The following is a 15,913-nucleotide window of genomic DNA, read 5'->3' on the forward strand; positions in this document are numbered from 1 at the left end:
TTCACACCTTAGCTGTGAATTTTCACACAACTCCAACAATCCAGAAAGAACTATATACATCATTGTCATGAATGCGCCGTGGGACTGTACAAAACTTGTTTTCCCATCCAGCCTACTTTCACTTGGCATTAATGAATTCTGCAAAGATAGCGGAGGATTACGTAAAGTTCTGCACATAGCCGTCAAAGAGGGTTGAAACATTTTGCCCTCATTTCGAGGGTAAAGAACCGCGGCTGAATAGAACATCACGTCAAATGGATCGGATTCGATTTGGAGCGGTGAGGGTTCCTTGGCTGGCTTCGGCGCCAAAGTGTCAGCTGTGTCGCGTTGGGTCGAGGCTCACAGTGGCGACCGCAGGTGTAATGGAGGGGGATTTCTAGGTTGGCCTCCCCCGAATTACGGCAAGACAGAGAGAAAGGACTGAAAAAGAAAGGCGGAGAGGGGAAGATGAAGCGCAGCATGCCGTGACTCTGCCATGCCATGCCCTTTCCGATGATTCAGTTTCGCCCTTCAGATTGCAGCCACGATGAATAATTCCCTGTGATACGGAGGGTACCATGTGATATTGGGATTTCATTTCACATGTTTTCTGTGCATTTTACCAAAGTATGGTGAAAAGCAAAGGGTGAAGAAACGGGAACACATGGGAAATGATGCAAAAACCGGAGGAATATGGACTCAGGGAATTAGTCGATAAAGAGCAAACAAGGAAAATAACTATGGAGACATCATCCGTCCTTCCTGTCCTCTGGCTGTTGATTCCTGACCATTAGCCAGTCTTTCTCAACATGTTTAAAGGCCTCTTTTGAAGTCCTTTTGTTTCCCCCCGTTTTTTTTTTCCCTGCGCTACTCTCCAGAGAAAACATTATGGAGAGAGATAAAAGGAGGAGGGTGGAAAGAGAATTAACACCGATGGTGACTCTAGTTATTGTCTCGCTGCCTCGCTCTCTCGCCTCTCTCTCGCTCCTAGTCTTTTGTTTTGGATGATAGTTGAAGTAGGTCAGGGGGAGTGACAGCCATTGCTTTGGGCCTGCTTTTAGAGTGGATCGATGCTCCGGCTCTTACACAACAACTCACCTAAAATGCCTTCCTTTCAAACAGACATATGGACTTCCCGCGTGTGTATTTGTGTGTGTGTGTGTGTGTGTGTGGGTGTGTGCGAGTTAGACCATGTGTTTGAAATGTCACCAACCCACGACGGCTTATGCCACGTTCACATCATATCAGATATACCGTAAATACAAGCTGCCGACTGGGAAATAACGTTCAGGTCGGCCACCTAGTGGTCATCACAAGTAGAACGTGCAGGAATTCTTTGTATTATTGTTATATCTCCCACTTGCTGAAGTCTGTCAAGACAGGTGACAAACATGGCGGCACTGATGTCTCCTTTGCTCCTTGAGGTCTTTCAGAAGAAGATACTAATATCAGTTGATTGTAAAATACCTGCCGATAACAAGGAGCACCACAACAATTGTCCATGTTGGCTGTGGTCGCTCCAACGAGTTAAACATGTTGAAAAGTTGTAGCAATCCCTTACAAAAAAGTCACATGTGAAAACCCACGTTAATTCAAAGCACATGTGCTTTTTGGACACGTCGGGTTTCATATGTTTTCCCATTTCCCACATGAAGGTGACACTTGCACATGTGAATTGTCTGTGCATGTGAAATGACGTTTTCACATGTGAAACAAATATTGACGTGTAATGGCAGGTGAAAATGTGAAAAAAATGGTCACATCTGAAGTAAAAACTGTCATGTGATGTCAGAAAATACAAGTATGAAAACCAACATGTGTCCAAAAAGCACATGTACATTGAATTCACATGTGGGTTTTCACATGGTGCCAGTGTTGTTTGTATTTGATCTAGAAGTGGAGGAATGGCTGAGCATTTCTAGCCTATAGTCGACTACTGCAATCCACACTGTGTGAGGGGACACAGAGATTGGAGGCCATAAATAACAGTCACTCTCACACACACACACACACACACACACTAATGATCTTTGTGGCAAACACAGTTCAGACGGTACACACAGTATAGCCATACATTTGTGAGCATTCTCAGAAAATGCTCTTAATCTCCCACTTGCACAGACACATACACACACACACACACACACACACATTGAGAGGCACTTATGATTTCACACTTTCAGGAAAGCACTTAGTTCACTCACACACACACACACACACACACACACACACACACACCAACACACAGTGGGGATCCAGCAGTAGTTCAGACCTGCTGTTTCCAGGTCTCCATAACTAGTACGGAAAGGATAGAATTGCGGATTATATTGTATATTCTCTAGGATATATCTCTCTGGATAGAAAAACATGTTTTCTGTTGATGAATTAATGAACTGAATTATGCATTGTAGTTTGTAATCTCTCTAATTGCCGACTGATAATTGATCACCACTACTGGACTGCTTTCTACATCCAGTTGAAGCACAATAACTGAAACACTGGTGTGTAAAATAAATGTCAGCAAATGTAAGTAGGAGAGCGTGGCTATTTCTTCTTCTAGAGATTATCACTGGGAATAGTCTGGACCTCCTTAAGTATGAGTTTTGATATTTTATGAAAATCAGTCTGCATCGGAAACAGCATCCACCAGGTTCCCATCCAAGAGCTTCTTTCTAGAGCGGCCGTTTTGCACCGACGTTCAACAATCATACAGCGTACAATGTTCAAGAACTAGTTGGCTAGCCGTACACCCACCTTTGATTGAATGCAACAAGTTCACGCCCTCTTTGGGGCTGTCAAAAGGCATTCTGGGAAATGTAAAATCACTGACTCAAGTTAGACAAGTAGACAGGTTGAGGGCAAAAAAGTTAGTTACAACACTTCCTTACAAAATAACTCCTGGAATGCATTGAACATCACAGATGATATGGAACAGTGTAAGAGTATCCGAGGGGTGATTTTTCCTTCAACACAAAGGAGTAGGTTACAGAGCTATACAATGGATAAGATCTATCCTTTTCTTCTATCAGGCAGTGTTACCTCTATCCCTCTGTCTTTCTCCACCCTAAACCCTGAGGTTTACTTCTGCTGGGTAAACACTGTAATCGGGCTTAGGCTTTTTTTTTTTTTTTTTGTCCTATTAATCCTTTGCTTTGATGCACAGATTTGACTTTCATCATCTTAAAAAGTCATCCCTTAAGCTGGTCACTGCTTTATTATAATTCCCCGGCTAGGAGATTGTTGTTTTCTGGGTGTTGATTTCTTTCACATGCCATTTCGCAGCAGCTCGGGGGGGGGGGGGGGGGGAGGGAGGGAGGAGGTGATGCTGTCGGGGGTTTTTGCTGCAAATCACATTCCTCCCCGGACAAGCTCTGGCTGACTTTCCCCCATCTGCTCTTTTTTGATTTTACCTCTGATCTTTATGTTTTTTTGTTTTTTTCTTTGTGTGTGTGTTCATTCTCCGGTTTGTTCTGCGTCTCGTTCTCTCCCGGGAGGCCACAGGGCGAGCGAGCGGAGGAGCGTTGTCTTCCACATCAGCGGGTCGCAGAAGCACTTCTTCAGTCCGCGTTACGGTATCAAAACGAGGGCACTCCCTTCCCACAAGGCTCCAGAAGGATGCCTTATTTTGTTTGGTGCCGTTTTTTTTTTTTGTGGAACACCTGATGGCACATATGGCACACAGAGAGTCACATGAAGAATTTGCTGTCTTCAGATACCCCCCCCCCCAAGACACTTACCCTCACGCAACAAGCTCTCTCTCAGCCGGGCCACCCCTTCACAAGCTGTTTGTCCTTGTGCATTGGTACCAAACCCATCGCGCGGAGTATCCATCTGCCAGCACAGACAGAAAGACGCCATTCCAATCCCATATAGTGCAAATCCATCTCTAGTGCCGTGTCTGGCCACCCAGTAAGCGTTTGACGGATGGCGACTTGCAGGAGGTGGCCAATTTTCAAAATATGATGTTGACGGCATGGTAAAAATTCATCTTAAAATAGTGTCGGGAACTGTTTTGAGCTGATATCAGAAAGATATTTAGGTGCTGATTTCACAGAACGATGCAGGTAGCAGCTGTGGACGACGACGGAGATTTTCTCAACTTTCATTTTGGTGCTATATTTGTTTTCAGCACTAGAGCAGGCCATCGTATCAACATCTACTCAATGTCTAAATGTTTGCTGCGCAAGCTAGTTTTTTATACTGCTTTTTTATACTGTTTTTTTTCTACATCTTTCATGTAGTTTATAGCTTGCAAGTGCAATTTATGCACACTATTTCTGTGCACTAGCCTCAAATCACTAGCCCGCATCACTTACCTGTACATTTTATATATTAGTGTGTGTTATTACAGTATATTTTCATTTTCATATTGTAGAGTACATATTTTTCATTTATTTTATTCTCTGTCTCAGGGTCCCACGGCTATTTTGCACACCATCATGCCTTATATTTTTTCCATATGTTTCATTCATACATTTCTATTTAATACTCTATGTTCTTGACACATTGGAGTTTTTGGATGCCTGTGCTTAATTTCCCCCGTTTGCTATATTCTTATTTATATTCTATTTTTTCTTTGATTTCCCCACGGGGATCATTAAAGTTTCATCTTTTCTTATCTTGTATTTTAGATTCAGTGTTTGCCTTGCGTCCTTGTTTCATATCTTCTGGGCTACTTGCACATTTTGCATCCCCAAGTGAATGAAACTCATGAGGGATGCAAAATGACCACCCCAAAATGTTATGTCTTGTGCTAATTCTTCTCCCTCTCTCTTCTTTCTCTCTCTCTTCTCCATTTCTATCTATCTCCCATGCTCGCTCGACCCTCTGGCCCCAGTTGGAGGCGTTCCACTCTATCTTCACCACAGAGCAGCAGGACCATGCACATTTTGCATCCCCAATTGAATGAAATTCTATTGTATGGGGGATGCAAAATGACCACCTCGAAATGGCCACAGGATATGAGTTACTGTATGTCTTGCACTAACTCTTCTCTCTCTCTCACTCTCTCTCTCTCCCTCTCTTCTCCACCTCTATCTCCCATGCTCGCTCGCTCCCTCTGGCCCCAGTTGGAGGCGTTCTACTCCATCTTCACCACAGAGCAGCAGGACCACGTGAAGTCGGTGGAGTATCTGCGCAGCAACTTCCGGCCCATCCAGAGCTTAGACAACCGCCACGTCTTCAAGTCGGCCGTCAAAGACGCCTGGCTGCCCGACCTGACGGACAGCGGCAGCAGCCCATATGGCACAGAGGCGTCCAAAGGTAGGGGGCGGAGCGTTCGTCGTGATTGGATAATAGAATCTAACGGGCATCCATGTTTCTCCCCTGGTTTTTCTGAGCTGGAAAACTGGAACGCACCGTACGAGGTTGCAGTTACAACCCACCAGCTGGGAATTTCCAACTTCTGACCTTAAATGGAACACAGCAAATGCACTTTGACAGCCGGTAATGCTTAATAGTTCAAGAAACTTGAAATTAAGGGATTTTTAAAGGCAACTTCGCACTCATTTCACCAAATTTTGCGACACCAGGTGGTAATACTGCACCAAATTCCTTGCTGAAGTTACGCAACAGAAAAAGGACATATGAATATAGGGCATAGCTAGATCACAATCCATTCGACATCTGTCATTTGATGGACAATTTTATCCAAAGCACCACAGTATAATGAGTTCATACATTTTAACAACATGGGGTGCCCCAGTAGGAACTGAGCCTTACAGAAAACGGAACCTATCTTATCTGAGAATAGCAGAGAAGGGATTCTTATAAAGTGTAAAGACAATGAAATGAAGAGAAAGAAGTTAAATAATTCAAATAAAATATGCTTTTTCAAATTTGACAAAAAGTTATGTTCAGTGAAATGCACACTGGTTATGTAGTACAAACTCGAAACCCATTAATAAATAAGTCCCAGGAAGTTTAATCATATTGAAATTAGAAAATAGGGGATGTAGCTTGGTTTTACAAAAATGGTTTGATTACTTTTTTTGGAAGAGATAAGTATTTTTTAAAAGGAAATGGATGTTGAATAAAGTAAAAAAGCGGTAGAGAAAAAAAAGTACGTAAATAATCGGTTTCCAAATGCAAATTTCACTGTTGAGGAGGCGGAGGAAGTGAAAGAGAAAGGTAAAGAAAGGAAAGCTGCCAGAATATTGATATTTCCAATGAAATGCTTCGGTTCCCTACATTATTTAATGTTTTGTTTGAATTATTTATCATGGATAAATCAAAGGTATGAAACTATGAATCAACTCAACTGAATCTTCAAAAAAATGTCTGGTTTTGGCCCGTTGATGAGCAAAATTCTTCCAAAAATTAGTGGGCAATATTGATCATATTTATTGTGGTTCCTCTATTATTCAAGCAAGACTTCCGAGATGGTGAATCAACTCTTGCATGTTTCATCCAGAAGCCTTTTGATTGGGTAAACAGGGATTTGGGATTGAATACAGATTAATAATTTCTGGAGTGGATGGGAACTTCTATGCAGCTATCCATGGATCCTCAAAGTTTGAAAAAGTCTTAAAAATTATCTCAATTTAAGGGTTTAAAAAGTCTTAAATCCAGTTATTAGAGGTCTTATTTTTTCACTATAACAGGTTTCTCTTGGACTTTGTGTCCCTTAACAATTAATTTCCTGGTGTCTTTTTCTTATATTGCCCATGTATAGTTTCACAACTTTCATTAGCTATGTTCAATCAGAAATCTGGCTTTTAAATTGTAAATTCAATTCCAGGTCGCATTAAAAAGCTCTTAAACATTTTACATTTGGCTTCCTGGAATCTGCAGATACGCTGATGCATGTATACAGGTTAATGAATTTAGAACAGGGTGATTTCCCACACTGTTGGATGATGTTGTTTTTGCTTTATGATAATGACTTGGCTCTTCTAAATTGGGTTTTAAAGTAGCTGATATGATTGTTGGTATCTTGCTATATGGTGATGATAGAATTTTACTGCCTGAGCCTGAAGATGATCTACAGAATATTGTTGCCCGGCAGTGTTGGAAATGGAGATTTGTGGTAAGTCAGGACAAAACTCAAATTGATCATTTTTAGGAAAAACTATGTGGATAAACATCAATTTATTTATATTGTGGGTACAAGAGGACAGTCATATAATAAGCAATTTAAGCACATTGGCTTAAGTTTGGATGAACATCTGACTTTAAAAGCTGATGTGCTGCATGTTTGCTCACTCAGCTGCTAGAGCATTGGGATGTGTTAAATAAGGCGATAGCCTGCAAAGACTAAGTCATGTGTATTCCATGTTTCATATTATGCCTGAGGTGTTTGAGGATTACAAGAAATTGCATGTTAAACTATTCAGCGTAGGATTATATGTTCGTTTTTGGGAATTCTTCTAAACTCACACCAGATCTGGTTATTTGTGGTGTTGAGGTAGGGAACACTGTGATATCAGACATAAATATGAGATGCTTTGTCTAAACGTGTAAATATGTCCGACCAAGGACTAAGTAAAACAATATATATTTGGGAAATACAGGATATTATAAGAAATTATTCTTTATTCACACAGAAATATGGTATGATACCTAAAACCTAAACTATGAACGTATTGTTGCCGTATCTCTCTCTGCACAGTCCAAGTCAGGTTCAGTACCATCAGCAAAAGGACCGGAAGGTTCAGTGGAAATTCAGTGTTTTATGGTCGTTTAAGCTTCGAAGTGTGCTTTATAGCAATATGACTTCTATTTCTGCTCATCTCTGGGCAGAAATGGGCCAAAAATGGGAATGTCTAGGAATGGGAATTGGAATTTATGCGATACCTGAGTTTGATAGGGAATAGAACCCACATCCCTGGCAGTGTTAGTGCCTTGCTCTATACCCATTCAGCTACATGGCACCATGCAAGTTTCCTCTCTTGCTACTCAAACTGGTCCAGTGTTCCCATATTATTCCTGACTGCTGGTGACATTTGCTAATGTTAACAGATGAGGGATATTCACAGTGTTGCTCAGATGCCCAGAGGAAACTGACTGTCTTTGTGTGTGTGTGTGTGGTCTCGAATGTTCTCTGTCATTTTACCAGCGAGCCGGGTAACTCCCCTAGCATAAGGCAGTGGGAGGCACACCAGACATCCTCCCACTCCTGCCTCATTACCACTCGCACAACACCACACATTGTGTGTGTGTGTGTGTGTGTGTGTGTGTGTGTATGCATGTGTCTGCCTGTATGCATGTGTTTGTGTGTAAGTTTGTATGTGCTTGTGTGTGGCCTAGCATCTGTGCTGTGTCAACTGTCCTAGCAGGGTTTGTCCCCTCCCTCCCTCCTCTACCCGCTTCCATATGGTCGACCAGGAAAGAGGAGCATCACCTAGACGTGTACGCGCATAAACACACACACACACACACACACACACACACACACACACACACACACACACACACACACGGTCCCCCGACACACACCTTCATGTAGAGTACATCTACTGTGTGCTCCGCGCTCGTGCGGTATGTCCTTGAAAGCTGCAGCCGGACACATTTGCTGTAAGCGAATCTATAAGGCCAGCAGAGGAAGAGTAGGAGGAGGAAGAGGAGAGAGGAGGGAAAATGAAATATAGAGACAGGATAAGCAGAGCAGAGAAAACGAGAGACCGACCGCATGCCACCTACACACTTCACTCCGCAACATGCTACATTACGGCTGAGTGGTTTGGGAACGGAGTTTGTGTGTGTGTGTGTGTGTGTGTGTGGTATGTGTGTGTTTACAGTTCCATCAGTCGACCTGCCTGGCCTATAACCCCTCTCCACCCACCAACACACAAACACATATACACACACACAGTTGGCTTTGTAGCATGAAAACCTCAACAAAATCTGCAGTAACTGAAGTACTTGTCTTTTTTTTCCCCTCAGTCCGCCTTCTTTTTCTAATCTATATTACAGTTCATTGTGGCTCAGCCAAAAAAAACCTCCTACTAGTGACTGTTTCCCATCAACCATTGTTTAATTTAATTTCGGGTCCCTGAATGATTGGCAGCTGAGCAGCTCCTGGCCCGAAATGATGGATGGATGCATGGATGGAGGGACTGATGCGTGATGGATGGATAATTTAGAGGAATAGTATTTGGACGTTGTTGAGACTAGAGTGATCCAGTCAAAATCAAGGTCTTAAAAGGTCAAAGGAGCAACTCCGGGTCCTGGGATTCACATGATCCTCAGCTGCGATTGGTCGGTTTGAAAAGAGGAACTTGCTCAGGATCTTTGTCGCATGTCATCCATCCCTTTCTCTTTCCCAATCTTTGTTGTCTCTCTCAACTTTGAACTACGTATAAAAGAGAAGAAGAAAAAAAAAACCCTGCTCCAATCAGAACAAAGCCTCTCTCCTGACAAACAAAGCAACGGCAGTCTTCTTTTGTGTTCAAAAAGGCTTTATTTTGTCTACATATTTCGGCACAGGTAATTGACACCTAGGGTAGCCATAGAAAAAAAATAAAGGCTGTTTTGACTTTTGCACACAAAAGAATAATGCCTTTGCTTCCTTTTTTTTTCAAATATTCTCTTACCCTTGACTCCAATGAGCACTTTTTTGCAAACAGACTAAAGGTTTGGAGAAGCATGAAGCAAGGGTGCACTCTACCCCCTCTCAAATTCCTCATTACTGACTCTGACTGGTTACATCAAAGTAGCCTCCCAGACTCTCGTATATGAAAATGCCATATGCTGCATGCAACGGCCAAGTAAACATAAAATAGAAAGCAATTTGCAGACAATTGGCAAGAATTTAATAGAAAATGCAACCCCTACTACAGTAATTTATTCTCTAACACTTGACTACAACATCTATACTGCATTGTAAGACCATGCTAATCGATACATTGTAACAGCACTCATACAACATTATAGATATAAATTATAATGATTTATAAATATCTTATGATTAGGTATCTTGTAACGAAGGCACACTTCGTTACTAATCCTTTGCACTATTTGCACATTTGTATTGTACACTTTGATTTATTAAATGGTTTGCACAGCATAGTTTGCACAGTAATATTTGCACAGCATTAATAATTGCAAACAGAGTCATGATTTAAAGTATTTTATTGAATATATATTTTACTAAACATTTTAAGTTTGTTTGTGTGAGTTATTTTATCTTGTCCTGCTGGAGCAGTTACTCAGCATGGTCAAGGATTGAAGCTCCACCTGAAGGAAACAAACAAATGTTCAGTACTCAACCTGACATGAAATGGGTTTTCATTGTTTGGTTGAATATCATGATTTGGTATGGGCAAGTGCAATATTTCTAAGTGCAATACCTTAAGTGCAATATATATTTCTAAGTGCAATACTACAGTGGTGCAATGTAAGGGTTTTAATTGTTGGTTCATGCAATCACTTACCTGTGCTGTCTTGTCTGTGTTCCAGGGTGTTCGGGCAAAAGAGTTCCCCGGGGTGTCCGAGCACCTATATATATATAGTTCCGGGAGGGACCATGTGATGGGATAGCAGAGGGGGTGTTGTGTGGGTGTTTGAACTCAAATGTATATTGTTTATATGTTGCAGTATTTATTGTTTGAGAGCAACATCAATTTGACTGTATGTATCGGATAGATATGTAGACTGGTAGGTTAAAGGGGGCAGTGTATTGTATTGTTGAATGTTATGCAAGTGACCCCTATAGTTGGTAGCATCCAGGTTAATTACCTGAGGCAGAGTGTAAAAGGCTGCCAGTGTTCATCTGCCTCAGCTATTGGTAGGACCCTGGAGAGCTGCTCATAGCCATGCTCTCATTTTTTGCAACTTAGTGTCATTTTTGTCTTGTTATGTAATTTTTGTGGGTGAATAAACACCTTTGGTTGCACCGTACCACCGCCTCTTTTGCTGTGAATCCAGCCGCTAATCGGGTCAAGCCTAACATATCTATAAGAGGTAGACTGACAAGCATTATAATGTATTATAACTTGCATTTCAATGAGTCAATTTATGCTACAAACACACAACAACGTATTATAAGTGCTCTGTACTCAAATAATCCGTGCCATGTCATAAATTATATTCTGTATTAAGTAAAGTGAAATAACTGTTATAAATAAATGATTGGCTGACTTTACTACCCATTACCTGTTGCTGATATATTTGTTATATGTTCAGTCAGCCCCATTAATGTAACTAGATTGTTTGACTCCTCCCATATGATCGACTGTTTGCTTAATGTGTCACATTTAGATTGGGTCATGCCCTTTGATAGACACTAGCCAGTCAGTAATCACGTAGTGTCTTTTCCTTTGTCGATGCATATTGGACTGTTTCAATCGTACTACGCATATGATTGGTTGTCTGCTTTATGCTCCCACCTGATTGCCATCAAACCTGCAAATCAGTGATTACTTTGTGTCTCTTTGGTATTTGCTGCATTTACTTGTTGATTGTTGTCTGTTGAAGGCATTTTTGGCATGTTTTTTATATTCTCTAGATAAATAAATATTACATTTAATGGAGAGAGTATAGTACCAACCAGTAGGCTAAGGCCGATATTCAATAATATTGAATATTGCAATGTTTTCTACGGTCTCAAATGCCCCCCCTCGTCCCCGGCAAATGCCGATAATATTGTATATTGTGATATTTTGGCGGGGCTGTCCCGCCAAAATATCACAATATACAATATACAATATTATCAGGATATAACATTTTGGATATGGCCCAAGCTTACCCACCAGTGACCATTTGTTGTTCATTTGTTTGTTTTGTGATCTGAGTACTTGACAGCCGAATCAGCACCGATCCCGATACTACAGATACTGTCAGTGCACCTCTAACACCTGCTATCCACAGTAAAGTCTGCACAGTACACGTTACATCCCTCCCACTCCAACCCCCCAACCCACCCCAATCAAGGCCTGGTCATCTATCAACTGTGGTCGAAACGCTGCAGGGCCAAAGATGTCCTTTCCTCCTCCAAATGGCCTCTCAGAGAGCTGAGAGAGAGAGAGAGACTTTGAGAGATAGAGTGTCCCCTGTGTCTACTACCTGTGTCATACCCCCCCCCCCCCCCCCCATGTTCTGTTCTGTGTGATTGGGCTCTGGTCTCCATCACTCACTGCCATCCAGACCTGTCCCCTGTATGTGTGTGTGTGTGTGTGTGTGTGTGTGTGTGTGATGCCCCCCTCGTCTTTGATGAAAGCCATAAGAGGATCTCTTCATCACCCTGCCAGACACACAGCACTTCCTGGGCTACAAAACCCTTTCAGTTGCGTTACAAACAGGGAATATGAGCATTGTTCTTTAAAGCGGCCCATTTTGAGTTGTTGCATTATAGGAGCATGCACACGCGCACACACACACACACACACACACACACACACACACACACACAGTGCATGCCTGACTGGGCCCAGCTTGATATAATCTGTTAAATACGCTCTCTGTCTATAGAGGTCATTCACTGCTTGACTTCCAAATCGTGTGTGTGTCTGTGCATGTGTGTGTTCTACTTTGTGCATGTGTGTGTGTGTGACTAATGGCTTTAGTAATGCTAAGCCACATGGGACTCGACTCCAGGTTATGAATAGAAAAACTGTAGCTCTTTATGAGCGAGCTAATCAATTTGGTTCCACCAGGCACGTGAGCCCTATTCCCAATCAAGCCGTGTTCATCATCATATTACCTTGAGCATTTGCATAATGCGATACAGTGTTTGGAATAATCGTCATATGCATTGCTGGGTGGTAATGCACTACTCCCTCTTTCCCAGTAACGAGTACTGTAACGAATTGCTATATACAGTTACCATTTAAACAACTAAGCTGTTATTTTTGTTATCACCCATCTAAATATCTGTAAATATCTGTATAACTTCAGTGAGAAATGACTTGAAAGTTGACTTTCTCTGAGTGGAAATATTCCCACAAAAGTAATACAATGAATAGTGTAACAAATTACCGAATACTGAGTAGTATATTACTTTGTTATTACCAAGGCTCACACTGATCATATATACAGTATATCAACAGACAAATATAAAGGATAATAATACACCCAGACAGTGGTTGCGTTAGACTTTCTCGTTGTCCGTCATTTTGACGGACAGGGTCGTAAAAATTCCGTCATAATCTATTATTACCCGTCGTTTTAATTTTCATTTTTTTTAATGATAATGAGACATAGCCTATTTAATAGCATTTAATTTTCAAAAACAATCGATCACAATAACATTTAATATACAGAAGAACAAACTTAGATTATGCATTTATCATAGGCTACTATAAAGCAAGGAATCTCTGTCGGTCTGTCTGTCTGTCTGTCCTTATATATATATATATCTCGAGAACCGTTCGTCCGATCTACTTCACACTTGGCGGGTGTATTGCTGGGGACCCAAGGACGTGCAGTGTCGGATTTTGTGCAATTTGGACACGAGACACGTTCAATATTAATAAACTTTGAATAAACAAGCGAACAGCGCTCTGTGCAGCAGGGCCGCGAACGGGCACTGCACTAGTAAGAGAGAAAAGATGAACGAGCAAAGACACCGACCATCCTAAACAGGCAAATATGAACGATGCAATTTTACAGAATTAGACAATTACAATTAAAATATGAACAAACCATTTACAAGAAATTAAATTGAACTCAATTGACCTGCTGTAGCCTAGCCTGAACTCAAACCTTCCTCCTGGTCCGCATGGACTTAAACTGGGTGCTCACTTGAGCGTAATCAAACGCATCAAGGGAGATTGCTGCAGAGGCGATTGTCATTAGGTTTTGCGTCTTTGCCTCAGACAGACGGCTTGTCATGGCCATTTTAATTTTGTTCTGAAGGCTGAACCCGCACTCTGCTGCCACACTGGAGACTGGAATTACCAGCGCCACTGCAGCCAGAGGTCGGAGAACATTTCTCCCAGGGAAGTGATCAGAAGTCGGCAAGACTCTCTGAACGTGGGACTTCCCGATCCTGCAAGCACTCACTTCGCATGCGATCCTTCTACACCAGGGGCGCGGAGCTGCACCCCTCTGTGAACCGTAGTGGTCACAGACGCGCTCCAAGGAGAGTGAGATCAAAGACAAGATGAGTAAACAATAGCTAATTAATATGCACACTCGCCACCAACTGGACAGGGGGGTCTACTACAGGTGGTCTACATGTGGTTATTGACAGTGTTGCGTGTGAATTACTTAACGTTAGGGTAGATCGCCCTCAGTGTAATCTGTCAAAATGACGGACGGCCTTCAGATTTTTCCGTCATTGTTAAAAAAATTCCGTCAATGACGGAAAATATTCGGTTAACGCGACCCTGCACCCAGAGCTGTACGGTTATCAAAACATAATGCTTCACACCGGGGCTTTGCATTAGGAGTTGCCTTGACACGTTGCATTATTTTTCAATAACCACACACCTTGGTGAGTTTTATCCCCCTTCATATCATGGCTGCTTGCCAAAGATACACAAAAAAAAATCAGAGCTGTTAATTTGTTTTTTCTAGAATGAAGTATTATGTGTGCTTCGCTTCTGCATCTGTTCCTAGCAAATAATGGCTATCCAAGAGGCACCTGGATCCATTAGATCACAGGTTCCCTAATTTATTCATGTCAAGGACCCGTAAATACATCCATATTAATGTAGACCCCACATTCAATAAGATTTTTTCCCAAGGAACCCTATTTGAGAGAATTTTGTTGTTAGCTATGGCTTGCAGAATTAGGCGATATCCTGTAAGTGGGGAGGAAACCTATGGAGAAACGGTGACTTACATTTCCTCAATGTGCTAACCTCTAAAGAGTGAAATTAAACTTCCTCTCCCTTGGAACCCACACCCAGATCCCTTGGTGGTCCCTGGACCCCAGTTTGGGAACCACTGCATTTGATGAGACCTACTGTAAGCAGAAAGGAAAGTCAGAGAAATAAAATGACAACCAAAATCCACTTTTCTTCAATCACAAAAATGCTAATTGCCCAGCTACTGCTAACGAAAGCTGGTTGCATGTTGACATGTTAGCTGTTTTTAGAGATTTCCATGTATTTGCAGTGCAGAAGCATGCTCAGTAACTTCTTGGTATTTTTAAAACTGGACCGGCTGCAAAAGGAGACAAAAACTCAGTGTTACTGGGTGGTAACGTTAGCTTGTTAGCTACTGTTTTTACGGGTGAGAAGTTGTCTGATAACAGAAACAGAAAAATATGTACGTTAAAGCACTTACATAATGTTTTAGGTTTCACTGAAACTCCGACATTAAGGAGACAAAAACTCCTAGAGAGTTACTAGATGCTAACATTAGCTTGTTAGCTAGTTGTGAGCTTGTCTGACAACAAAAACAGAAGGATATGATAAGATATAAAATGACAACACTTGTATTATGTTTTAGGTTTCACTGAAACTTAAAACAAGTGATGACAGACTGGGTCAGAGAAGACATTGCTGGTTATGATGGGAAGCCCTTGCTGTAGCCTGACTTCAGGTTGGAACTCCACACACTTTCTATCTATTGGGACTTTGAGGTGCCATGTCCATATGAAAATGTTGACAATTCTGTGCTTCAATGTCAATCCACACACTATAATATACATGTAAGAGGAAGGTTTGTGAACAGTTTTAATGTAGGTGTATTTTCAGACATCTGACACTAACATGGGAGTGTCTTAGTTTTGTAAAAGGAAATATCTGGGTGTTTTGGGGGGCTTTTCTATTGTTAGCCTACTATTTGTGCAGTAGTAGTAGTAATATTACTAATACTACTACTACTACTACTGCTACTACTACTACTATTTCTTCTACTACTACTACTGCTACTACTACTAGGACTACTACTACTGCTACTACTACTACTACTACTACTACTAGTACTACTACTATTACTGCTAATGATAATAATAATAATAATAATAATAATAATAATAATAATGAATACAACAATGTAAAATCTAAAATAAAACAAAATCTATCCATCTTCCAGCTGAGCAAAG

General features: G+C 41.4%; 1 protein-coding gene across 1 annotated transcript in view; it reads left to right on the forward strand.

Moving 5' to 3' along the window:
- Window positions 1–15,913, forward strand: part of LOC139923744 (receptor-type tyrosine-protein phosphatase gamma) — a 316,355-nt gene that overhangs the window by 247,525 nt on the left and 52,917 nt on the right. Inside the window, exon 10 of the mRNA XM_071914574.2 lies at window positions 5,049–5,241. Coding sequence (XP_071770675.2) covers window positions 5,049–5,241 — 193 coding nt within the window. The remainder of the gene's footprint in view (window positions 1–5,048; window positions 5,242–15,913) is intronic.

Source organism: Centroberyx gerrardi, chromosome 5, assembly GCF_048128805.1.
Source record: "Centroberyx gerrardi isolate f3 chromosome 5, fCenGer3.hap1.cur.20231027, whole genome shotgun sequence".
NCBI lineage: Eukaryota > Metazoa > Chordata > Actinopteri > Beryciformes > Berycidae > Centroberyx > Centroberyx gerrardi.